The following is a 27,341-nucleotide window of genomic DNA, read 5'->3' as shown; positions in this document are numbered from 1 at the left end:
CAGCACAGCAGAAATCCATTGATTTTTATTTTTTTTTAAACGGCACTTCTGCTGTTTCAGTGAGTACCTTATCTCCATGGAGAAATCAGTCGATACGCAGTGCTGACTTCTGATGTGAGAGTGCCATACTTTAAAAAGTTATGAATATGGAGGATCTTTTGTTGCTTTGAAGAAATTAAAAATAAATCCCCACAGACTGCGTGTGCAGAGATTTTCAAAACACCCAAAGTTTTTGTTGCTCAAAGATGAGCATCCCATGCTCTTTTAGATGTACTGGCACATCTTGCTTGGCATCCAGCTGTTGTTCCACATCTGCCATCCTCAGCTACCCCAGGGTGTCTCAGGTTGCACGGGGTGCCCCTGTGCAGGCACCAGCTTCCAGCTCCTCGCTGCTGGTGGCTGTCAGTGGGAGCTGGTGGCTGCCCTGGGGGGTTCCCTGGCCCTCACGCCACAGAGGGCTCTGGCTGGAGACCCACAAGCGTCTCACGTCTCACATCCTATGTCTGTCGTTTCCCTGCCTGTTCGGGGGAATATATATATATATGTATGTGTATACATAGGTATATACTTATGTATGTGTAGCATATTTGGGGGGGGGGGGAAACTGAAAATTTTATAGCGGATTATTTACATATATTTATGTATATTTAGGCATGAGCTTAGTACCAGTTATGCATTTACTTGGCAATGGTTTTCTTGGGTGATATAGCAGACTAGGGTCCTGATTCTGAGAGAGGCAGAGGGCTTCTTAAAGCTGCTTGGCACTTGCTGACTTACATGAAAAGCACAGGGATTCAGCATATGCTTGGATTAGGCTCTAAAATAATGAAGTGTCTGCTTCATACTATATTCGTCTCTATTCAAAGCCTTTCATCCTTCACTTCTCCTCTTCCTTCACAGGGTTTCAGGAAATTACATGTTTCTTTTTGGTTTATTAGTTGTTATAAGCGTAAATCCACCATGTGATCTTAGTTCACTGTCATATTTTATCAGAAAACGGTGCAGTTTACATTTCTTAGTTGACCGCAAGAGGTTTACCTAAGTGCTCTCTTTCTGTAAACCCATCTGTGTTTGCTCTGGCCTCATAATTATTTCTAGGTCATTCTAGATCATGAAGCTATCCTTTACAGCCACAAAAACGTCCCTGTAATGACTACAGAGACAGAAATTCATATTATGAACTGGACTGACTGTATAGCACTGGTAGGATCTTCCCAGTTCTGTCTGGCCAGCCTTCCCGGGGTGCCCTCTGCTCCAGCCCCTCCGAAGCCAGAGGACCGACCTCCCTAGGAGCCAGCTTCCCAAGCCCCTTCAGTTCCTGCTGACTCAGCTGAAGCTGGGACTTGTGCAGTGCGGTGGTGCACGGCTGCACGGGGCTTCTGACGTGGAGGGGGGGCCCCAGGTTCCTGGCAGGGTGCAGAAGTATTCAGCAGCCAAATGGTTATTGCATGTAATTGCATGGGACTGAGTTTGGAGAGCAAATGTCCTTGTTGGGAAGGGGACTGAATGAACTGGAAAGCAGCTGCTTGATCAGAGCTGGAGCTAAATGGTTCTGTGTCAGAGTGAGCTACTGAGACTGAATGCATTAAATAAAATGAGGTCATTTAAAGTGTAAAATAAATAATACAAAAAGAATTATGCAGTACAAATCAGATTACATGTTTTACTTTCAAGCATCCCCATTAAGTATCTGTTACCTACTTATTTACTGATCTTTATTCAGATTTTTAGATGCTGATATCCATGTTTACTTTTTACTTGATGAGCAAGCAAACGGGATATGAATTCATATTTTATGAGATGTTGTTTATTGAAAACTTTCAGGAGGAGAGAGAATGAAAGTTATGTTTGTGCATGTTTCTTCAATGGCTCTTGTGTGTTAACAGTAGAGGCTGATTGTTAGCAAGACTACAATAATAAAATAATGAAGTTTTGTTTGGAAGTAATGCTCCTAGGATAAGTAAAATGGAGGTGGCTAAATCTCGGCTGTTCTGTTGTATCACAAACATCGCAGAGCTGTGGAGCACATTAGAAGCGTTTCTAAGGCGCACTGCTTCTCGGTGCTGTCACTGTGGAGGGAGAGGAAAGGGTCTTGGTAGGGACCAGGCTCCAGACCCTTCGGTGGACAGGACATACCTACTTCCCAAAGTACAGGCTTGACACTGAGCTGGAGCCTAGCTTTTTATTAGTGCCTGTGACTCTCCATTCTCCCGTAGCCAAACATGAAGCTTTTTCCCCCCTGACCATGCTGGTAACTCAGTGCTCCAGCAGCCATGGCCCGATGTGTTAGACCAGATTACTCCTCATCGGAGCACCTTCTAGGGAGCCTCCCTTGGCAGTCAGGCACTGTAGTCTGAAAGAGAGGTGCAAAATCATTTCTGCACTTGGCAGTCTCCAGCTTCTTTGAGAGCCTGTCGGAGCTTCTGGCAGCAGGAGAAAATCAGAGCAGCTTTCCGTTGCTGGAAGTGAGAGAGCACACGTGTCCCTGTAGCTGTGCGATGCGCGGGCTGGCTGCTGTGCTGGCCTCTTGGGTAAGGGTGTAACGGAGAAGCAGCAGGCATCGTGGAGCGGTGGAGTGGGAAGGGGGAACTTACAGAAGCAACTTCTTCAGCCCTGCTGTCCCAGAGCACCATGTTGGTCACCCTCTTTTTTTCCCTTGTTGCCCTTTGTAGATCTGGTTGTGAGCAGAGTTGTCAGGGCAGGCACTTGGAGCAACAGTCCCGCATGGGTATGTAGCATAATCCAGGTACAGTGTAAACTGGTTTGTGTGGTTATACTGCTTTTGCTGATGTGAAAGGCTGTTCACATGTCTCCATAGTTCTGTAGAGACAAGCTAGTTATGTGGTGCTGTGCGGTATGGACAATGCAGTGGGAATTCAGAACCAAGTGAAAAAGCTGCTCCACTGGCAACCCTGCGTGCTGTAGCGAAGTCTAAACACCTCCTGAACAAAGCCCTTGGCTGGGTTAATTACCTCCTAATTTTCTGTCCTTAACTCATGAGTACTGCAGATGGTGCAGCCCATGGACTCCTCATGGGAGGGGAAGGCTGGGTGGCAATAAACTGGAGTAGCTTGAAATTCCTGGTCGTCTTTCTGATGGTAATAAGATTTAAAGCATGACAACGTAGGGAAAGAAACCAGCAGCCTGGCATGTGCCAGAGATACTGGGATCTGGCAGAATGATTTATTGTTTATAACACTTGCAGAATAATATGTGCTTTATGAGTAACAACATGTCCATTTGCAGCATGAAAATAACTGCTCAGAAACAAAACCCTGTCAGCAGTAGTGGCGCTGTAAAATCAGCTCCATAGCTGCATTTTATCCCGGTGTTTCTGTGTGTCTCCTGCTGTTGCAGGTAGAACGGTGGTTCTGGCAGAAGCTGAAGGAGCTCTGAACAGAGGAGAGCTTTCTCGCGGAGAGCAGGAGCTTTTCATTTGCTGGCCCAGTCACAAAAGCAAGTATTGAATAAATAACTGCCCTGAGCATCACGCAAAGGCCTGGATTGTTTTCTGGATGTTGTTTTCGTACCTGCCTTCGTTGACCCAAGAACTCACCTCGTTCAGTGGTTCATATAAACTTGTTAGGTCAAAAACCTCTGGGCAGGAGGGACTGTTGTTAGGATTGGGCTTCCTATGTTTCTGTCACTGAAGCAGTTTGCTGGAAGCGTTCTGTCAGCACGTGTGTTCGTGGCACCTGGTCTACCAATGTTCTCCAACAAGGTGTCAGCAACATGTTTTCATCTGTTGCACACATGATTCATTAGCCTGTCAGCCTACCTCTTGTTTCTGTTCCAGTGTTTTTGAAAGGGGAGGTGATTTTTGAATGAGTCAGCATGATTGTTGAAGCTATTAGACATAACTGGATCAGTCATATTTTACTTGATTTTTAAAGCCATCATCTTCACAGTGGAATCCATTCATTCCCACTGCATTGTGCAGGTAAGTCCACTGAAAGTACAAATTTATAGAGAACAAGGTCTTAGAAATGCTAACACCCTGGCTCTGTGAGCCTTGTGAGCCATCTGAAATAATTGCATTAGAGAAAATATAAAGTTTTCTAATCCTTTTGGTTTATTATTAAACATTAAAACTGAATTCTGATAACATTTATCAGATGATCCTTTAAGTGAGCAAGCGTGTTTAGTGAACACAGAAGTTTCTCTAGGGAACAGAGCAATGACAGTTCAGTGTAGGGGGAACTGGGTTGCTGGTGAGAGGAATTAACAGAGGTGCCTGAGACTATTATGGGTCATTTTCATCCTTTTCTATAGCAAGGCAGGAATGGGGAAACATACCTGTAACCCTGAACTGCAAAAGGCCTCTGCTGTTGCCTGTCTGAGGGAAAAAATCAAGCCATCTCCTGCCTTTGCAGGAGCCAAAAGCATCAACGTTCCCACCCAGAAGTTCTGGCTTTGTCCTGTCAGGCTTTGTTGGGAAGGCTGACGTTCCACCACAGGCATCCATCTAGGAGGAATTCAGACTAGAAAATGTCGTGAAATTGACATTTCAAAATGGAATTTTGTGTTAAAATTAATAAAAATACATGAGGGGTACTATCCTTGTTATAGTATTAATTTTCGTATTTAATTAAGAGAAAAAAATATATTTTTTTAATTTACTTCAAGCTGCTGCAGTGTTTCCAGCTCACCACACCTGAAAGCTGCAAAATGGGGATGTTCCCGGGTACAGACTGCACAGAACGGAGGTGAAGGTCTCTGGGAGCTTCCTGCACCGGGCAGCCCTGCTGGTTCATTGTGGAAATGGAACTGGTGTACAGGGTGAGATCTGAAGCGCTTCCTCATTTAAAACCACGACGGGAGGACAGGGCTCTTGAATTATGCCCACAGCGGGAAGGAGGGGCAGTGCTCATTGCGGCAGCAGCGGTTATTTGTCGTTTGTCATTATCCCAGCGCCCCATGAGTGGCATCATCCTACAGAGTTAAAACTCCACTGTCATTGAAGGTCACTTCATCCAAGGGTTCTGGAACTGCAGCCTTATGTATGTCGTACTGAAATGTGCACGTGTCCCTATGGGCACAGGGGGGGTTACTGGGACAAACAAGGCAGAACCAGCAGTGAGCTCTGCAGGCGGGGGGGGGGTGTCTCACCCAGGGGTTTTGACGTTGACAAGGTTCAGCTAGTGCACACGTGCAGCATATGAGCCTGCGGGTCTCAAGGTTGAAATGATGATTTACTAGTGTACCAGTGGTTTCAACTGCATGAAATTTTACTCGCCTAGTACATGGGGTCCATTTCCTCGAAGGGCAGTGCTGCTGTTAGGGGTATGTGCCTAGCACAGGTGGCTGGACTGGTGTAGGCACAACCTGCCAAGCTGCAGGGGCTTCTGCCTGGCTGCCCTGCTTCTCAGCTGGCTTCCTTAAACCGGTGTTTAGTAGAACTTGTGCCTGCCGTGCGTTCCGTGGGTGTTGGCTTTGACTTCATCAGCTGGTGAGTGGTTGGACAGCATCTAACTCAAGTCTTCATTTGTTGCCGCTTTTTCTTGGAGCAGGAGGAGGTTTAATCTGTGCACAGCAGAAGATGTAGGAAATACTCGTGTTTTCACAAGTTGCTTGAGAATAATTGATGGGAAAGAAGTGTGAGAGGGAGGCAAAGGGGAGAGGGGTTGGTACAGTGTAGAGGATAAAAAGAGATGGTATGGAGGGGATAGGAAAACTAGGAAAGCTTCAGTCAAGTCAAGGACATAAGATAGGGTCAACATGTGGATGAGTTGGGGCAAGTGGCAGAGCTCCCTTGGCAGCTCCAGCTTCTTCATTTCCTTGTGGACTGGGATCTGGCAGGCCCTGTCTGCCTGAAGCTGTTTGAATTCCCTTCCAGCTCCCCAACGAGTACAGGATTTTCTTGAGAGTCTGCCTACTCCTTTCACCCTTCCTCCCTTTTTTAAAAGTGTGTTCAAAGGTTCCCTGCTCTTTCAGCCATGTTCTGGAGGAGGGAAGGGCTTACCGTTTGGTGGCATTTCATTGTTCTACTAAGCACATTTGCATCTGGGAACCTTCTTCCAGTCCTGACTTCTTCCCAGCTTTGACATGAGTCAGTGCAGACCTAGTGCTCCTGGATAGGGAGTCAAGACCCAGCGTTTTAGCAGCATGCTTCCAAACACGCAATGCAGAGACGGGAGCAGGTGCTGAGAGTGAGCACACATGCTGCCTTACCAGGGCACCAGAGTGCTGGCACAGGAGAGCAGGTGGGAGGTCCCAGGGTCTGTGGCTGTCAGGCAGATGGGATCGTTTCCATAGCGAGTTGTTGTTCAGCAGAGCAGAGCACTGGGGTGAATGGGCTGCTTGAGTAGGACCCCAGTGGCAGATATGTCAAATGTCAAGTGTCTTCCCAAGGCTTCAAGTTATCTTCTTTTCTGCCGTGTTTCTGCTTTCTCTTCCCCTCTGACAATGCCTGCCTCTTCTTTTGAACCTACTGGCTACAGATGCAATGGGAAGTGTTTCGGTGGTAGCTTTTGTGCCCCTGAAGCTGAATGATTCCTGCTGCAGAACTAGATCACTTGGTTTACTACAGTCCTTTTTGTAGTGTCCATAATAAAAGTTGCCTGCACCTGGGCTTGAATTAAAAGCTGAGGCTATTGGGACAAGTTCTCCGTGGGATCTTTATGCTGTATATAGGAGTGAGAATTAAGAAAGCAGACCAAGCCATAGAGGCAACAACTGGACAGTGACTTCCCCAAAATCAAGTTTCTAAACATGTAAGCTGAGAGTTTGCTTCTCACTGACTAAATACAAACTGATCATTCTAATCTTAGGCTGCTGAAATACTGTGTCTGGAATCAGAAAGTGTGTCTACCTCCACAGGACAGTAGAAACCATTTGTGTATTGTAATGTTTTGACATCAAAATGAAGACTTACCATAATCACCTTTTGGTTTTGTTTTACTTTCTCTGTTTCTTTTCCATCTGACCTATGCTTGAATCGTATGTGGTATTCCTCTTCCACTCTTCTCACTGTCTTTTCTCTAGCCTGTGTTCTGTTCTGCCTGTGCTCCTCTGCATTCATAGCGGTCAGAGAAGTGCGAGCAGCAGGACTGCAGTCCCTTTGCCTCATCAATCCCCACTTCTCTTCCCTCTTCTCTGCGTTGCAGGGAGCTTGATGCAATAGCAAGAGCAAGCTGTGAGCCGTGTTACCGTGGGGTGGGGTTGGAACAGCTCTGTGCCATCCCTGTCTTGCCCATTTTGTTTCTGTGCTGATTAGACACCCTGCTGAAAGGGCTGAATTTGAAAAGTTCACAGTGTCTTAAAATTTGGAGTGCTTTGACAGTGTATTTCAGTGACAAGAAATGACTGTGTCCTAAGCAATAAAAAACTAGTAGAACCTGCAAAGATCAGGCAGAAAAGTTTTTCTCCACAGAATTATTATTACTTTCCGTAAAAAAAAAAAAACAGAGCACAGTGTTCAATCAGTGTTTTGTTTAGCTGTGTCAACCCTCATGTATGTGTAAAATATGCTTGCATTGTCAGATCATATTTCGTGAATATTTGGACAGAGACACCAGATACTCACCGAGTGGGGGGCTGAGACGACAGACTTCAGACAAGGAGCTGTGCTTTAACTGGAGCCTGAGGTGATGAGGTTGTACACGGAGCTTTGTTTGATCCAGCTCTGTTAACTGCAACCATGGATTAAGTAGACAGTCTTAAGAGTCTAAAATTAAAAGGTGTTCTATGCAATGATGTTAATAATTAACTAAAATTATGTTGAATTCAAAGGTAGACTTGTGTTTAAACAGAGATGGGAATATTTTTGAGGTCAATGCACAACTGATGTATGAAACACACAAAAGCAAGAACGTCATCTGCAAGAAAGCAATGAAGATGCATAAACCCCAGTGTTAACTAATTAAAGCTAACAAAAAGAGCAAGATGCATCTGTATACAATTTATCTTCTCTGCAAAGGATTTAATGCAGAAGTTAAAAAGCCTCGTTCTGTTTCTAAAACCTGCGAGCACTTGAAAAGAAGCATTTATTCATAGAATCATTTAGATTGGAAAAGATCTTTAAGACCGTTGAGTCCAACCATAAACCTAGCACTGCCAAGTCCACCACTAAACCATTTCCCAAAGGGCTGTCTCTTAAATACCCCCAGGGATGGTGACTCCCCTCATCCCTGGGCAGCCTGTGCCAATGCTTGACAACCCTTGTGGTAAGGAAATTTTTTCCTAATACCCAACCTAAACTTCCCCTGGCACAACTTGAGGCCATTTCCTCTTGTTGTATTTGAACACGTATATTTAACAACCATTCATACCAACCTGTGAGTGGCCCTGAAAGAGACACAAGGCAGGTACACCCATCCATTTATTAAGAAAAGAGCCGCAGCAAATCATCATAAACATCTGAGTGTGAAACTGGGCCAAGAGTAGCATCACACAGCCGAACCCTCTTATTTCCAGTCAAATTCAGTTGCTATGTTTTGTACTAAATGAAGCATATTAATCATCTGGGTGGGAAGCTGCTAAGTATAGAATTGGAGAAATCAGTAGGATAGATCAGAAATAAAAGATACTGCTATCAGTGTCAGCGAGGGAGCAGAGCTCATGCTAAAAACTGCTTTTCCCCCTGCAGTGATCTGTAGATCCACCAGAACACCTGAATGTTAATTCTGGGATTTGAAAGACACCATAACTCATTTGGGTTTTCACTCTTCCAGAATTTTGGCAACAGACATGAGACAATCTGTTTAATTTCCTGGGTGAGAGGAGTAAACAATGCTGCTTTAACATACTACACAGTCTGTCACTTTTGCGTTTGGTGGTGCCGTTCACGTTGTACCTTGGGCCAGTTGTGGGCGCGCAATCTTGATTGGTGCAGGTATATAAAAAACTGAGTTTTGATGGTTGGTTATTCTGAAATACAGCGGTGTAAGGGCAGGGAAGGAAATGTGTCAGACTGGCAACTAATATCATAAAGTTTAGTACCTTATCTGAGCCTCTTAGACTGGTTGATTAGACAGGATGCTAAAAGGATTAATCGTTACGGCTCCTAAAATTAAGCCTGTGTATGACCCAGGGAAGGATAAGAAACATCTCCATATTGTGGCTGCTGGTTGTGGCCAAAGTTACCTTGTTAGCAGGGTCCAGTCCCTGGCTAAGGGAGTGCAGACCAAACATGTTTTAATTTTAGGCTCTTGAGGCTGTGTACTTGTCCATGGTTGCAGTTAACGGGAACTGGATCAAGGACATCTCCGCACGCAAGCTCCTGACCTTGGGCCCTGGGAAGTGCTGCTCCTGAGCTGAGCCCATTCCCTGCAGCCCCTCGCCCACCCAGTGCCTCTCTGCGCCTCTGTGCCGGTGTTCGGCAAATAACTACAGGGGAGGAAAGCACAGCTGAGATAAACGTGTGGTTTTCTTGTAACCAGGTGAGGGTTAATACACCTAAACAAATAAAAGATGGCTTGAGCACAGTGCTCTGGTTCCTACCTTATGTAATAATAGTTCTGTGGAGAAAAACTTTTCTGCCTCATCCTTGTAGGATCTGCCTAAACCTGGCAGGCTCTGCTAGTTTTCTGTTGCTGGGAACACAGACAGTTCTCTATAGTGAAATGCACTGTGAAAGCACGCTATGTTTTAGGACATTTGTGACATCTTGAAGCTCGCCAGGTTGCTCGGAACGCGGGAATGCTGGGGGCACGCAGCAGCATGCGGTGCCACCCCTGCCTGCCCTGCGGCTGGCGTGGCCGCATCCATCCGCCGGGCGGCTGGGCGTGCAGGTAGCTTCGCAGAAACAGGGGCAGAGCACAAAGCTAAGCGGGCACTGAAAGCTTGTGGAAGTGCAGAAATAGGTTGGTTTGTGCTGTGGGGAGACAGGTAAAGATCCTGTGCCTTCAGGTGATAAGTTGGACCAAATCTCTGATTTCATAAAGATGTTGCAGTGTTAATACTTTCACTGTACTGCTCTGACAAGTGAGTAACATCGGGTAACTCTCAATCTGTCTAGTGGAGACAAACAGCGATGGATGCATGTCAGAATAATTAGCGTTGAGTCAAGTTAATTTGATTTGTTCATTTAACAAATTGAATTGTTTCAGCTAATTACGTAGTGTGGCATAAATGCAATGAGGGATGTTCAGAGAAGAAAACCATCCCTTTTTCCCTCCACTAAATTAATGAAACTATTAAGGCAAACATGCAGTCAGAGTATGCAGTGTCCAGTGTCACATGCCGAGTTGTGCGACCTCCCTTACGCCAGGGCTCTTCCAGGGCTCCCTGCTGCACCAGCCACCGCAGCGTCCTCCAGGCTCTCTGGAAATGCCTGTCCCAGCTGTCCTGCGCCCCGAGCAGCCTGCCTTTCCCTCCGAGGTGGCACATCCCGGCTAGGCAGGCAGGTGAGGTGCACCCCTGCCCCTGTAGCTGAGGAGGAAAAGCCCAGAAGGAAGGACTGTTGAAAATTCTAGCGTCTTTCCAACTTCTTGGACTATTGTCTTTTCTAAGCGGGAATGATGGTGGCTTAACACATTAGGGATATTCAAGTTTACTGATAATAAATACAGAAATATGTGAAATTCATCTTCTTGGGGTTACACAGAAAATACCCTGAGTGAAATCAACCTAGCCTCTCTGTACTTTGCAGTGTGTCCTTTTGGAGATTATAGCAGTTCTACTCTGTTCTAATTGTCATTTGTTCATGGGTTTGGGTTTTTTCTTGAACATTTTGAGATTGAAGCTGGCAACATGTAGCAAACAAGATGTATTTACATATCTTCATGATTTTTAAAATCTAGACTCTTCAAAATTACTTTCAGCAGTGATTCCTTTACTTCAGAAAGCTTGCAGAAGAATGCTTTGATGCTTCTGGTTTAACCAGTTACTTCATCTCACTTTCATTCCTCATGAAACAACACTTTCACGACATAGAAGTACCAAAGCAACAGGGAGAGTTCAGCCCCTGTTGTGCTTGGTGGGGCGCTAATATGCTTAGAAAACTTGAAACAAAGATCTGAAGCAAAATGTGAGAGAAATACTGTCTGTATCTTCGTATAATGATTCTTTAGCAGAGATTGGAGCACTGAGTTAGAAAGTCTTGGATCTGTATAGCGTGGTTGAGCTCTTCCTTATTTTGTGTCCAAGTTGTAGTCCCTGTCATCCTCACTGCACATGCCTTGCTGTGTTCTTTGGTTCCGCTTGGGCACACGTTGAATGGTTCCCTTAGTAAGGGGATTTGACATAGACATGACATGGTTGCCAGAGGTAGCGTAATACAGCCTTTACAGTTCTGAGTGCTCTGTCTGCATGGGGAGGCGTCAGGCCGTGTAGCGGTGCCAGTGTCAGGTCTCAGTGTGTCAACCCGGGGGCGAGAGGCAGCAGCGCTGGGTGCGGCGGTACCCGGTGGGCCCTGTCGGGGCCGCCCCTGGAGCCCTGGGCTCAGCCCTGGGCCCCTCGCTGCCAGAGGGACGCTGAGGGGCTGGAGCGTGTCCAGAGCCGGGCAGGGGCTGGGGAAGGGGCTGGGGCACAGGCTGAGGGGGGAGGCAGCCTGGAGAGGAGGGGGCTCGGGGGGGCCCTGATGGCTCCCTACAGCTGCCTGACAGGGGGCTGTGGGCAGGGGGTCGGTCTCTGCTCCCAGGGAAGGAGCGACAGGAGCAGAGGGAACGGCCTCGAGCTGCGCCAGGGCAGGGTTAGGGTGGGGGTGAGGGGACATTTCTGCCCTGGAAGGGTGGTCAGGCACCGGCACAGGCTGCCCGGGGAGGGGGCACCCGCACTGGGGGCGTTTCAGAGACGCGTAGATGTGGCGCTTGGGGACAGGGTTTGGTGGTGGCCTTGGCAGAGCTGGGTTAACTGTTGGGCTCAATGGTCTTAAAAGTCTTTTCCAATCTGGATGATAATGAGTATGTAGGGAGCCATATTAGTCTTCAGTGTGGACAAACTCAGAAGCCAATTCCCCCAAACTGGGCAAAGAGTCTGCTTCCTTGCTAAGCTGTGTCTGGTTTATTGTTTCCATATCCTCCTGGTCTCATTTTCCATTTTTAAATCCGTATATTGGTTGCACCCCATCTTTTCTGCACTGTGTACGCCTCATGGGCTGGTGCCCTCCTCCCCTCTTCCTGTTTCCACAGTGCCTGTCAGGAACCAGTATCTGTGAGTCTGGGTTCTACTGGAATGTAGCAAGTACAAGAGTAACCTGGACCTCCTGAACCTTTCCGTCCAGAGCGTTAGCTGTAATGCTACCAAACATATGGTCAACTGCATGTGTAAGCTTTACTACTAAAATAATTGCGTGCGTTGTAAAATACAGTGTCATGGTGAGAAGTGGGAATTGCTTTGGTCCTAGGCAGCAATGTCAGGTTCCAGCACGTCTCCAACTGGAAATGGCTGAGCGCTGTAGAGTGGATTCACTGACTCAACTCTAGCTGGACTTGATGGAAAACATCTTGTGGTTACCCTAATCTATCTTTCGTGTCTGTTGCTTGAAATTGCTACACAATAACCAGTTCTCTGTCGAAGTGTGTTTCATTTCACAAAGAAAATCTTAAAACATTAATTACTAAAATGTCTCATGGCTTCCTCTTGCTACCATGGTACAAGTGTAAACCTTCGGTACTTTGTAACTTACAGCAGCAGTTAAAAAGAGGCTGTTCACAAAATCACGGGGCAGTTCAGGTAGGAAGGGATCTCCAAAGTTCATCTGCTTTAACCCCCACTGCTCAAAGCAGCATCAGCTAGAGCCAGTTATTCAGGACTGTGTTGGGTTTTGGATATCCCCAGGGATGGAAATGACCTCTCCTGGGATCCCATTCCAGTGTTGGATTGCCCTCATAGCACCAGTTTCTTCTGTGCAACTGTGCACAGACCTCCAAATTCTTCCCCTGTGCTCCCTGGCTGCCTGCATTAGTGTGCGGGTGCTTCAGAGGCACCTAGTCGTGATGCTTTCCCAGCAAAGGAATGAGCACCCTGCCCGTGACGCTTCCCTGTAGGCATACCCTCATTTATACACAGACATTAGATGCAGTCATTCTTCAGCCCTCTACTGCTCACAGGGTCTCTCCTGGCCATGTGACCCCCCACCAGCTCCACCGCTTCCGCCCCATCGTCACAATTTCCAAGCTCTCCTCACCAGGCTGGCCAGCCTGTTGGCAGGGGTGTTTTTGCCACGTTTTTCATTCTTGCTCAAGGCAACTTGGGACCAGTGGAGCCACATGCAAAGCCATGTAGGACTTAGATGCATCCCTACTGATAAAACGGAGGGGTGAAGAATGTTTGGTGAAGAACAGTGATGGGAGCAGGCAAGGTGAAAAGACAGTAAGGAGAGAAATCGCCCTCTCTGCATTGAGAAAATAGTGCAACAAAAAGGACAGTGTGAAGCAGCTGTATGCTTGTGACATTTATTCTTTAAAATCTTTGATGAGAAATACCTGCATTTTGAGGATCTCAACTGTCTGCTGTTGACAGAATTTGGCTGAACTTGTGTGTGTGTAGATGCACACATATGCATACATAGATAGCCAAAGAAAGTATTTCTTTGTGAATAAATTTGTGTGACTACTTAAAAAAAGAAAAGAATCCACAATATGTATGACCCACCCTGTGTATGATCATCAAACTGAAACATTTATGCAGCATTTCTCCCACAGTTTAAAATGATGAACAAAAATAGAGTCGAATTTTGTCCTGTGTCCCTGCAATGGGCAGCTTCTTGCAGACTGTGTTTTAATAGCCTTTCTTGCACGCATGTGTCAGATTAAATGATAGAAATGCCAACTGGATGATAATGTAGCATCATTTCTGGAAGTATTGGCTTTTAAAAGTAATCTTCAATGGGATGCTTTACATGTGCGTACATTAGATAACCTTGGCATGCAGAGAGTATTTTAAGACCCGCATAATTTTGAAACACCCTTTAATATTCAGTGGAGGTCGTGATACATTCCATGCGCATAAGATCAGAAACAGACCTTCCAGGCTTATTTTACTTCCCAGGATAGATGCCAAACTGGGAGCTCACAGTGATGTATTCTAGTTTTCTGTAGGACAGTTGAAGTGGCACAGCAGGCTTGGCTATGCTGTTCCACTGACATCTGCACCCTGGTCTGGGGCAACAACCTCACGGAGGTGCCAAGGAGAGTAATATGTATGGCTCTCTTCATGTGCTTCTTTCTTTTCTTTTTTTTCTTTCTTTTTTTAGCTGAGATTTCCAAAACAAATCCTGACAGCTGGTAATGAATACTATTATGGATTCTGGGATCTTGAAGTGTGAGGTCAGAAAATTCACCTTATTAACTGAACTCCAGCATCTGATGCTACCAGCAGTGTCCAGAATCAAACTGTTGAACCACAGGCAATACCATCTGTAGCTACCTCTGTTATCACTTTCTATTTAACCACTGATGATACAAAAAGAAAAAAAAAAAGGGGGGGGAAGAAAATTAATAGCTGCTTGCTGAAACTTTACATTTAGTCAACATCATTTTATATCCGCAAAACAGAAGACTAACCCTCTGTAACTCAGAGATTTCGTAATGAACAACATGCTTACAGATTTTCACATTGAGTTGGCTGCTGCTTAGAAGAAGGAAGAAGCGCATGTAGGGTTAGATTCAAAATAATTCTGTGAAATGTATCTGGCCCCTTTATGCAATAACCATGCACAAGGGAGAGAAGAAAAGCAAATCCTGGCCTTGATGTCAAAATAATATAAACTACTTCTTGTATGTTGACTTGTGTAACAAGCGAGGCATGAAAATAAAAGCACAGTGCCCTGAATGGTGGCAGTCAATATTTTATCTTACCAACAAAAAGCAGCAAGAGACTAAATCCTTAAAGCGTCTGCCGTGCTGACGGTGTGCTCTCCTTGTGACAGTGATGGTATCTGCAGTCCCAGCACCACTCAGGCACCCATTTCTCAAGACATGTGGTGCAGCCTCTTGTCCTTTCCTGGCCCTTAGCCAGATGAAGGAGCTTTTCTCTGTTGTTCATGTTGCCCTGTATAAATGGATGTTTAAACAACTTTTTTGCCCAAGGTGAAATTGGAGAGATTTTGGCATCATTAGTTCTTTGGAAATTTTCACAGTGCTGAGAAGTATCTTTAGGTGGCTTTAGGGTTTTTTGTATGTAAACCAGCCTTTCTCTGACTCTTAAATACCCACCATAAATGCCCTTCTAAAATGCAGTGCCTGGATCCTCACAGAAGTGTTGAAGTAGGAGAAATACCCACCATAAATGCCCTTCTAAAATGCAGTGCCTGGATCCTCACAGAAGTGTTGAAGTAGGAGTGCTGCTACTGTTGCTGTGATCTGGTTGTTCAAGTGTGGTTGGCAAGAATATTTAGAGGGTGATCAGGGCTGTGAGTAGCAAGCATTTGCTGCTTTCTTGACTGAGAGGAATGAGTTAAGAGTCAGTGAGTTGATTACGGATAAAGGAAGCTGCTGCTCTGAGATGGTGTTTGAATGCGTGTGCTCTGCAGTTTTCCCTAGCACCCACTTGTTCTCTGTTCCCTCCGGGCTGAAAGCATGCGGTTCAAAGAAGACTGGAGAACGTCGCTTATAAATTACAGAGTTACTCCCTCATGGTTACTGTCCTGCCATCATAGCGTCAGGCCATCTTTTGCAGCTCAGTTTTTTCTCTTGTCCTTCGTCAACTTGTAAGGTTTCTACATGCCCTGCTTCAGGTTGTTGCCCATCGCTGCACCCCTTCTCAGTCCAGGTCTTCTCTGTCCTGGTCCTACAGCAGTTTCTTTGTTCGTACTCCATATTTGAGCCGTTCAGGAAGTGCTGGGTGATTCACTGATGCGATTACATACTGAGCATTCCAAGACATCCATCCTAGTACTGCTTTGGAGAGACAGCTTTGGAGAACCTAGTGGCAAGCTCCAGAGAAAGTGAGGAAGCAATGTGGCAGGTGAAAAGATGCGTTCAGGAGGTCTGTGGATTGTGGTGTGGTAAAGGAGGGGTAAGCAAAGCAGAAGGCACAAATGAAATCCTGGAATTACACATAATGCACATAATTCCTGCTTAATGTGAGCAGTTGGGTTCTGCATCATCCAGAAGTAAGAGCAGCCAGCAGGTTGCTTCCAGCTCTGCTTTGTTCTTGGGTTCAGTCTCCCACTGCAGAGCTGCTGCCAGGCCCCCTGCCCCCCTCCCCCAGCCAAACCCACTGCAGAGCCTCCAGCAGCCCCGATGAGCAGGGCAAGCTCTGGTCCCCACTGCGAGCTGGGCTGCTTACCACTCTGCGGGAGATGCCACCAGCCTGGGTGGCAGGCACCCCAGCACAAGAACAAAAGCTCTTCTACCTTCTGGAAGTGGGGTTGTCCAGGCTGATATGCCCAATACAGCTTTAATCCCGTTAGTCGGGGTACCAGTGGCAACTGGATCTGTAGCACACACTTTGTGCTCAGGCACCCAAACTGCTTGGCCGCAGGCTGGGTTCTCAGCTCCCACGTTGTCTTTGTTCTTGGTACCTGAGCTTGGTGGATTTAGATTGGGAATTGCCAACATTTCTGCAGTCATGTTTCTGACTGTACTGTAGGTAACCATTGCATCCTCACGCTATAGGCATTTTGTAATAGAAACATTATGTAGATTCACTAAAATAAACAAAAACTCATTTGCGACTAAGTTTCTTTGTTAAGTTGCTAAAATATAAATTGTCATTATCCAAAAGACCCATTTTCCTTTCCTGTACCCACTGATGCCCAGGATATAGCTCAAACCTCTAGAAAGGAAATTTCTGAAAATGATAGTACACTGGTTTTGTTTCCATTCATTCACTGACTAAACCGTCTAGAAGTATCAACATGGCTTCTGACCTTATCGCAGTTTTAAGTTCTTTCCCCAAGTGACGATCAAGCAAAGATAGGCCTAAAAGAATCGAGGAAGAAATAGTACCATGGAGAAAAGTTTCTTGGGATTGAGAGGATAGGATTGTTTTTCATCTAGCAATGCCCTGATTTTATTGTAATTTTTAAACTCTGTTTTGTAGGTTGACTCTCTGCTCGAGCTCCAGATGCATTTGTTTGAGTAGCCTTGACCTCCCTATGGTCTCAACAGATGTATCACAAAATGGCATTGCTCACTGGGAATGCAGATCCTGAGTTCAGCTACTCCTTCAATAACTTGGAAAACCTGTGTGAAGTGCAAACCAAGAAAGGATTCTTCTACAAAAAGGCCAAACTTCTGCACCCTGGGGAAGACTTGTGCTGCTTAGCCCACCTGGATGACCGGACCAGGTTTGTGATCATCAATGTAGGTGGTATTAAGTACAAAGTTCCATGGACCACCTTGGAGAACTGCCCCTTGACCAGGCTTGGGAAGCTGAAGTATTGCAACAATTATGATGAGATCATGAACATCTGCGATGACTATGATGTTAGCTGCAATGAATTTTTTTTTGACCGTAATCCTAGTGCCTTCAGGACGATCATGACTTTCCTGACAGCTGGGAAGCTGAGGCTTCTCAGGGAGATGTGCGCTCTTTCTTTTCAGGAGGAGCTTGTGTACTGGGGGATAGAAGAGGACCACCTGGAGTGGTGCTGTAAAAAGAGATTGCGACAGAAAGAGGAGGAGGCAGCTGAGGCCAGGCTGTACGAGGGGGAGATGGTATTTAGTGAAACCACGCAATGTGCCTTCCAGGACAGTAGCCGACTGAGTTTGTGCATGCGAAAGCTCAGGGACATGGTGGAGAACCCCCACTCGGGGATCCCGGGAAAGATCTTTGCTTGTATTTCCATCTCTTTTGTTGCCATCACTGCAGTCAGCCTCTGCATCAGCACCATGCCCGATGTCAGAGAAGAAGAAGATCGGGTGAGTGCAGCTTTTCTTGGAGTAAAGCCTGTTTGCGTTGTTGCCTCCTCCAGGGAGGTGATGGGCAAAGCCACTCCAGCAGGTATCGCGTTCGGTGCTGGTGGGGGGAGGGCTGGCGGGGGGAGCACAGAAAGCGTTGTGTCACTGAATAGTGAGGAAAGATGGGGCCAAACTCTGCCTTGCCAGCGCAGCTTTGCAGGGTCATGCCAGCAGACAGCTTTGCCCAGCTGGTTTGCTTTCTGGCATCTCTGACCAGATGACAAACTAGCTGTTGTGGGTATAAAAATCAGCCTTGCTTGAGGCTTAATGTTTTGAAGTTATGTCAAGAGCTAACGGATCAGTTTTCCTTAAAGGTCCTTTGACATACCACTTCCAATGGATTCTCAGTACCCCACTGTAAAAGCTACAGCTGAAATCTTTTGATGCTGTAGGTGAGGTAAAGGGCAAGGGCGCTGAGGCAGCAATTTAACAGTAGCAACAAAGCAAATGTCCCAATTTTCAGACGTGCTTAATATTCTCAAGTGTAAACTTTGGATGCTTCATGCCCTTGAAAATCAAGTACTATGGATATTTTGTTTATTCTTTAGTTCAACAAATTTCCTGAGGGTTTAGTCCCTTATTTCTGCAAGCAGTTCAGTTTTCTAACATTAGCTGTATGTAGGCCAGTGAGAGCTCCTCTGAAGATCGATATTCAGGAGAATATTCACATTTTCATTCAATACATGCTGAAATGCAACCTAGGGGGTTTGGGTGGCAGAGACTTTTCATGCTCTCCTTAGTTTTACTCAAGCCCAACGTCATCAGTAAATGTTTCGGCTTATTTCATGGCCACGGGGGCTGGGAAATGTGATTGTGAAGTTCAGCTGCCCGGACAGTGCTTCAGCCTGCCAGGTCCTGCCCCGGGCTGGGGGCTGAGCCCCCGACCCCAGCACCCTCTTGCTGCGAGGCGCTGCCCTCCCTGCTGCCCGCAGAGGGGAGGAGGTTGTCACCTGGTGGGAGGCCCCCGCTGGTTTGTAGCACTGCGAGTAAGAAGCGTGCTGGTGGAAAATGGGTGCAGCAGCACCCGAGAGAGCCCTGCGTCTGCCCAAGCACCTGCCGATCGACAGAGTTGTCCGGTTTGGAATCGGGCTGGTTCAGCAGCAGCCAGAAAGAAAAAGAGACATTTGGTGTGTTGTTTGATCTGTGATTTGTTATCTTTGTTTTAAAGGCTTTTTCTGGTCTAAAGTTTGAGGATGGTAGTACTGGGTACTAGTTAAAACTATACTGTCGTAAGAATTTTGTAAAAATACTGTTTCCAAAACACATGCCTTTTACTGCAGTTAGCCAACAGTGCGCCAGTATGCTGGCATTTTAAGCATAAGGGATATCTTACAGCAGAAAACTGAGAGGTGCTTAGTGCTCAGATGTTCCTGGGTTTAAGCGAGAGCTGAACAGTCGCTTTCAGAATTACCAGAGCTCAGGCACTTTGTATTTTTTCTAATGAACTGACCATAAATAGGGACTCATAATAACAGGCTAATAATATTTGTTGGGTGGAGCAGGGTAATAATAAGGATAGAGCAAGCCTATGAGGGAAGCTGGGATTTCTTGGTAAGCTGGGGTAGTTAAAAGGAGCACGTTTTCATAGTCAAATGCAAGTTTGTACAATAAAGATGAATGCAGACTTGCTTTTGCAAAAGCAGAGTCTCATTCCCAAGTGGGACTCTAAATGGGATTTAGGGTACAAGCAATTGAATGCAAGTTCCAATTTGTAGCATAAAGTCAGAAGGGTTAATGTGCTCCTTGAATACCTAAGCTGGGGAGTAGTGATCAAAAGCTGGAAGATGATTTTGTGCCAGTACGCAGCATCGGTGAGACCGACACTAGAACACTGCATTCAGTTCTCATGTTCATATTTTTAAATGGTGCATTGAAAAATTGGAGAGGGTGAAAAACCCTATAAATATTAGACACCTGCAGAAAATGCCATACAATAAGAAACTTTAACATTTTGGTTTATTTAGATTATCAAAAGGAAGATGAGTAGATTAAGCACACATAAGTGGTTTTTATGGGGGGAGGAAAACTGTATCATCTAAAGGACCTTTAAATTAAGCAGGGAGAGAATGCATGGCTAAAAGCTGAATCCTGATAAATTTGTATGGGAAACTAGGTGCCAGTATTTAATACCATGGTGATTAATTACTGGGGCAGACTAGGAAGAGTGGATTTTGAATTTTTAAGTTTTCAGTTCAAAGCTCACTGCCCTTCTGGAAGGTAGCTTTCAGCTAAACACACTCTGCTTCGATCAAAAGTAAATTACTGGTTTCAGTTCAAGTTACAAAGGTGAAATGCGTGCAATACAGAGGAGCTCAGAAGAAATGATCTGCTGTTTTTCGGTGCCCTTAAATTCTAAAAGCCCAGAGCTCCTGCAAATAGGCTTTGTTCTGCCCTTTGCACAGGGAAGGTCTGTGGACAGAGCGGGAACAGTTGTTTTGCTGAGACAAAGACAGTTCTCTAGCGCAGGGGACAGGTGAAGCATCACTCCTTACATTGCTTAGTTCACCCCCAGCGTTCCTCGCCTGCTCCTGAATCAGTGAAGGTCAGCGCTCTACTGCAGCTGTAATTAGTCGTGTAGGAGTCACACAGAGTGACTGGTTTTGGTCCTGCACAAATGGATGTCAATACCCATGTAGGTCTCTTCAGCCTCAGTAAGACTGGGCAAGGAGCCAGGCGTCTGCCCACGTGGAGCTGCTTGTAGGATCAGAGGCCTGGCTGCAAACTCCTTGCGTGTCATCTGCGCGTGGTTCAGCGAGCCCGTGCAGCTCATCACCTAACGGGTGCGGAGAGAAGAGAGCTTGCATGGATTCAGAGTCGTGTTCATCACCCTGAGCTGCATAGTTTAAAATTCGTGCCCAGGGATAGCTCTTTGGTCTGGTTTTTCAGTCTCCTAACAAGCGCAAAATGCATGTGCATCCCTCCTGGCTAGGGAACAAATAAACAGTCAATGTTATTTCAAGGACGCACCGTAGCCTGCGTGTACGTTTTCCAGGCTCGCGGGCTGGCATTGCTGTTGCTGGTTCCATGTTGAGCTGTGGCGGATGCTCTGGCTAACAGGCAGTGGGCTTTTCCTGAAGCTGGTGTTTCCCAGAAAACAAAAGCTTTATGTGCCGCCTATCTGTCCTGTTGCTGCTTCAGGGAAAGGACGACGAACCAACCATGAAAAACCTGTGCTGGAGAGCAGGGTTCATACCAGCCCCAGTAACGCCCCCGGAGCGGGCCAGCTGTTACACCCAGTGATGTCCTGCAGAGGTGTCAGTGACCTACACAGATGCAGGCGTGGGACCGTAGAAGTTAAAAGACATTACCAAGTGGGTGAGGAGATTATTTGAGGTGCCTGCCTATCTCTTTTAAATACAGAAGACTCAGTCATATGTTTTGTCAACTTTATGAGCGGCTCCAGATGTTGTAGATGACAGTGGCAATCGCCGGTGCTTTAGCAGGAGCAGGAAGGATCACGTTCCTGTGTACCGTAGCCATCTTACTAATGGTCACCCTGATTTACCTCAAGTGTTACTCCCTTTTGGAAGTAGTATCGTGTATTTCAGATGCTGTGCAATTATCAATAAAATTAACAGACCTAAACTACTTTTTACTTACCAAACTAGGACAAATATTTTGTCTTGTCAAATATTTTTCTTGTTTAGCTTTTATTTATTGATTAAAAACCACCAATCCAGTAATGCACATAATAGCTGCTTCTGGAAATTTCAGAAAAGGGACACTTCAAATGTATAAAGAAAATGAGCCTGTGAAGAGAGTCACATTTTCCGTGTAAAATAACAAAGCAATAATTGGTTTTTAATTTCAGAATTATTCAGAATGGGAGATTTCTATGCAAGATCTAGATTTAACGGTGAAAAGTCCCCTCTAAAGGCAGAATACTGCTGAGACAAAATCGTATCAGGAGCCCTCAGGCACCGAGTTCTTTCAAAACCACCACAAAAATGATCTCCAGGTCGTGAATAGAGCTAGAGGCATAGATTAAGGCATAATGCTTAAGGCATTTTAGGCATATGATCCCTTCAAGTGGGCTTCTCAGCTCTCTAAAATGGCAGGCAACGGGTGACTCAAGGAAGGCAGCTAATACATCACAGGAGCCTTAAACCAGTTGGGGACACATGACAGCAAATGCTTTAGCAAACTGAGAGCTGGTCAATCAAAAGACATTGAGAGATTCAACTGAAAGCCAGGTGGTCATCGTAGTAGACGCCTCCTTTTTCCTTGGTGAAAAAAGAAATGTCGACCATTTCTATATGAAGAAGAATGCTTCTTTCTTTTCTTAGACTGTCTTCCCCATCACAGAAAAGAGGTGGTGGACTCAGAGATTAGCATCAAGCATTTTGTCCTGATTCACAAAAGCGTTTATAGGCCTGAGCCACGCTGAGCTCATGCATTTGTAGCACCGCAGTGTAAAACAGGAGAAGAGCAGAGAGTACCTCCTTCTGCACCACGCTTTCCAGCGCATGGGGAAAAGCTCGTCAAATTAAAGATGCTGGGATAGGAAGTTACAGTTCAATAACCTTCAGCTGAAGAACGTTACAACAAAGAGAGCGACTCATAAATAATGAAGTTAATAATAGCTCATAAAGAAGCCTGAAACTATTTAACCTCGAAACTTAATTTACACACTGTGCTTCAACTTTCATGTTGGTGAGGATGGGGAATAGATAAATTGTGAATGTGTGTTTCAAACCGTCTTCTGGCTGAAGATTTCATTTCACAAAGGTACACACAAAAGTAATTTCAGACAAGGTTAAGGGAGTGTCGTATATAACGATTCTCAACAACTTTCCGTGACGAGCTGATGCAGTGACTGGACAAGCGGCGAGGTGGGTTGGGCACGGGCTGGATGGCCAGGCCCTGGCAGTGCTCGCCAGCGGCACAGAGCCCAGCTGGAGGCCGGTGGCTAGTGCCGTACCCCGGGGCTCCGCGCTGGGTCCCCTCCTGTCCAACGGCCTCATCGGTGATCTGGAGGGTGGGCAGAGCGCACCCCCAGCGAGGCGGATGACGGCACAGGCTCTGGGCGGGTGGCCAATGGGCCAGAGCTGTGCTGCCATCCCGCAGGACCCGGGCAGGCTGGAGGGACGGGCTGCAGGAGCCTGGGGAGGCTCGGCAAGGAGAGGCACAAAGTCCCGCACCTGGTGAGGAGCGGCCGCAGGCACCAGCCGGGATGTGCTGGGGGCCGCTGGCTGGAAGGCGGCTGGGCAGGGAAGGACCCGGGCGTCCCGGTGGACACCAAGTTTTCCATGATCCAGTGCTGTGCCCTTGCAGCAGAGAAGCGGCCGGACCGGTATCCAGGGCTGTGTCAGGCAAGGAATTGCTCCTGGGCTGAGGGAGGGGATCCTTCCCCCCTGCCCGGCACCGGTGAGGCCGCGCCTGGAGCCCTGCGTCCAGCTCTGGGCTCCCCAGCACGTGAGAGGTACGGGCATGCTGGAGAAGGTCCGACGGGGGGCCAGCAAGATGACTAAGGGACTGGCGCCTCTCTCCATGAGGAGAGGCTGGGACTGTTCAGCCTGGAGAAGAGAAGGCTCAGGGGAATCTCATCCCTGTGGGAGGGTGCAAAGGGGACAGAGCCAGGCTCTTCTCAGGGGTGCCCGGTGACAGGACCGGCGGCAGCAGGGATAAACACGGGAGGGTCCCTCTGAGCATCAGGAAACACTTTTTCATGGTGAGGGTGGCCGAGCACTGGCACAGGCTGCCCAGGGTGGGAGGTGGGGGTGGCATCTCCATCCTTGGAGACACTGAAAAGCCTGGGCAGGGTGCCAGGCAGCGTGGGGGCCCTGTTTGGGCAGGGGTTGAGGGTCGGGGGGGCAGGACTAGGTGACCTCCAGAGGTCCCATCAGGCCTCAAATCTTCTGTGATTCTGTGCCTATTACTACGGATTTGTTTAGGTTTGCAATCTAAATAGGTAGCTAAATAGGAAGAAATACAAGTATTCAGGGCTTTGGTGTGTCAGAAATGACAAATATTTTATTGAATGAATGGTGTCAGCTTGTCCCAAAACTCTTGCAGTTTGAGGTACTTCTGGGTGGGGAAAACTGTCATTTTTACCTTAAATCTTCCGTGTATTTCAGTGAGAAGTACTGTAAAGGAGTAAGACAGTTGTTATTGTTGGTGCTGCCTATCCTAAGATGGCACTCCGCTTGAGATTCTGGAACGAAGCTTTTCATTACTGGGGAGCTCGTTTTTAGCACTTTCTTTTGTGAGTGTTCAGCTGTTTTTCTGCATGTGGTGCTGAAACCTTCTTGATTTTAACTCAGAGCCACATGTTTATGTGATGCATAGATGGTTTGTTTTCATGAATGAAAGTCAATAAAATTGCAGCTTGTGCTTTTCCTTTCTTTGTGGAATAAACTGTTCTAGAAATTACAGCATGGTCCACATGAAACATTTATTTTAAAAAATCTCCCCGCTGGTATTATGGATAACTATTTATAGTGTGTAGACACTGAGGTAACTTTTTATAAAAAGAATCTTGGGGAATTGGGCTAGCTAATTTCCCCGGGGAGCACCTGTGAATTTGTTACACCGTTCTCTCAGCTCTGCTGTTGAAAAGCAAAAGCCATGTAACAGTAGCACCAGTGGTGGCGTTGGAACTGATGTACTGACGTACTGGTGCCCTGTGTGGCTGGTTTGCATCCCAGGTCGGCTCGGGACAGTTCAGGCCACAGCTGGCCAGAGGCCAGGGAAAGACCAAAGGACTCGGCAACAATTGTCACCTGCCTTTGCTATGACATCGTGCACAGGGAAGTTCCTGTAGACGAATGAATCGTGTTCACTGTCACATTTGCCTCCCCTGGCTTGAGGGACGTGGGACTCGCAGCACTGCTGAGCTGTATTTTAACTAAAAGTAAGGTGATTCTTATTTTTTTCTTTCATAAGCTTAAAGGAAGCTTTCTTTTCAGATGGTACAAAACTGAAAGTGGTAACACACAGTCCAGCTCACGAGGTTTGAGAGCATCCCTTACCCACAGCCTTAGTCATTGGCAATAAGAAAAGGTTTGCTTTCTTGTTGGTGTGCTCAGTCTGGCTCGTCTAGTTTCATCACCGGTCCAGCGTGGTCCTGCTCTTGGGTTGTGAATGCTTTGAGACACACTTAAACACTATAATGGCTATAACTATCACTATAACAGAAATAAAAGTTACATCTATGCTGTTCAAGTCCACGGGCACATTCCTTGTGCCTGGGGCTGCAGGCTGGGTTTCTAAGCAAGGAAGTTTTTTTCTTTTCCTGAGACCCACTTAGTTCACGCAAGATGCAGTTACTGTGCAATACCCTTAGAGTCCAAACCTGAGGAGTAACTGCAAAGTTCTGCAGTGCAAGTCTGAGTCATCATAGCGTGCTCTCCCAGCTCCTGTCTGATGGTCAGAGAAATTTGCTGTGCATGTTGCCTTTCAGACAGCTCGCGTTTGCCTGAAAGCAGTTGAAGTGATGAGGCTTGAAAGATAAAAATGGTGTTGCTTCTGTGGGACACACAGAGCGCTTTAAAATCAAGGAGTTGAGAACCTCTGCACTGCTCTGTCTAAACCTTAAATGTTGAGTTGTGTGGTTTTTTGAGTGGTGTGCATCGTTCATCTGACTCCCATGGAGTTTTCAAATATAAGACTAATAGCAAAATGTTCTTTGCAAATATCAAGAAGTGGTGATTATGTCCTTTGATCATTTTGCTGGGAACTGCACTTGTCTATGAATCATCTGAATGATACAGCCCTTAATGTAAAAGAAATACATGTATTAATCTTTCCTTTGTGGGTCTGAATCTAAACCTTTCCCAGCTGTTAGAGCCTATCTCTGTCTCAATTTATCTTACTGAGTTCAGGGTTGTTGTAATCTCACACCAGGGCAATACATTTGGTGCTGGGAGCCCTGATCAGCACCGCTGTGGCACAATGTGCTGCCCACTGACCGGCTCTGCTCGCCCCTGCCAGGGCTCCAGCTGCCAGGGACCCCCTGGTCAAACAGCACACCACCCACCAGCTTTGCCAGCTCTTTTCAGAGACAGTCTTTCCCCTTTGCAAGGCTGCCTTAAGCTGCTAATGAGTAGAGAATGTCTGAAGGAATGGTTGGTTATGCTTGGTATTGGTTGTGCGGACAGAGTGCTGGGTAACAACTGCATTTGGAGAGCTCTCACCATTTCTTCTCCTCAGCTTGCTTGCTTCTCTTGGGAAAAAAAGAATAGATTTTACTTTGTGCAGTCCTTCCTCCCCTGGAGAAAAAAAAAATATCCAGCTTTCCTGCTTGATTGAAGCTATTTAAACTTAGCAGACATATCTAGTTCTGTCGTGGCAGCTCCTTCAAGAAAAGATAAAGGAAACACAGTCCCAGCAAGAAAATCTCTCTCTATTGTGTCAGGGAGGTAGGAGAAATGTTGTATTTTCTTTCATTAAGAGTTGACTTCAGACAGGGGGGTGGGGAGCTAGCTGGGTGGAACAGGTCCGCCTGGAGCCCCCCTGGCGAGCCACAGACCCTTTGCTCAGAATTCCCCACTCGGCAGAGTTCGTGCCCGGCTCTCGCCAGCTTTGGGTCTCACTGCAGCAGCATCTTCTGCCAAGTGGCTTTTTCCGAGTAAAGAGAGAAATCCTTATGGGATAAGGGGCTGTCCCAGAGGGTTTTGAGGGCAGCAGGTTACAATACAGACTTTGGGAACCACCCCAGGCTCTCTGCAGTGTTTCAGGCTTAGCAGGCAAAAACCAGAGTATTTCTCTGCGCTGTTAGCTTGGGCATGAGGCAAGCGTTGTATAAGGCAAAATTCCTGTTGCCTTGTTAATAACTTTCTGTTGTGCCAGTGAACTCTCAGCCTACAGGGTATCTTCTCATGAATAAATAGCAGGCTCAGGTCTTCTTTTAAATATTGTATAAATATGCTGCAACATAACATTAGTGATAAATAATTAAACGCTGCTAAGACTCTGCCATAAAAGCATTGGTAACTTTGTCACATTGTTACTGGCTTATGTTTGGTGGGTCACCCAGCAAAATATGCTCCATATTTAATTTCTTTAGTATTTCTTTGGTTCCGCCACCATAACTATCTGTACCTACTAGTGGGTTTATTCTTCTGACTTCCAGGTAAATCACCCAGGGAGTCTCTGAAGCAATCTCATGACAGTAGCTGCATGGCTTCCACTCATGATTGTAGAATTACTACAGGTACTCAGTATAGCCTGCTCTGTGATACCCTGAGGGTACAGCGTAGCTCCTTTACGCCAAAGGTTGCTCCACCACCTTTTGCAAGAGAGCTTGTGCTCTGTGGGCTTGTTGAGTGCTGGCCTGGTCTTCTGAAAGAGACATCTTTCATTTCTTTGTAATAAAAGTATCATCTGGAAATTTAATCTCAGAGCTCCAGGGTACGTTGCTATCAATTCTAGAGGTTTGGAAAGAAAGAAAGCAACCAGATTTACGTTTGGCTAGACCTCCTGTAGCTAGGCTGAGGTAATGAGCTGATGATTCATGTGTACAGCACTTAGAAAAATTGCGTTAAATCCTTTAACATTATAAATGCTTACATTTTCATTGCTTAAAATGTAGTGGTTGAGATGAAATGTAGA

At 46.3% G+C, this 27,341-nt stretch overlaps 1 protein-coding gene across 1 annotated transcript in view; it reads left to right on the top strand.

The window, feature by feature from the left end:
* Positions 1 to 4,203: 4,203 nt before the first annotated feature.
* The window catches only part of KCNG2 (potassium voltage-gated channel modifier subfamily G member 2), a 39,301-nt gene continuing 16,163 nt past the window's right edge, over positions 4,204 to 27,341 (top strand). The window contains exons 1-2 of the mRNA XM_040588829.1: positions 4,204 to 4,779; positions 16,930 to 17,750. Of these exons, the coding sequence (XP_040444763.1) occupies positions 16,998 to 17,750 (753 nt within the window). The 5' untranslated portion in view covers positions 4,204 to 4,779; positions 16,930 to 16,997. The remainder of the gene's footprint in view (positions 4,780 to 16,929; positions 17,751 to 27,341) is intronic.

This window comes from Falco naumanni, chromosome 3 (genome assembly GCF_017639655.2).
Source record: "Falco naumanni isolate bFalNau1 chromosome 3, bFalNau1.pat, whole genome shotgun sequence".
Lineage (NCBI taxonomy): Eukaryota > Metazoa > Chordata > Aves > Falconiformes > Falconidae > Falco > Falco naumanni.
This window is presented reverse-complemented; position numbering and strand designations above follow the sequence as displayed.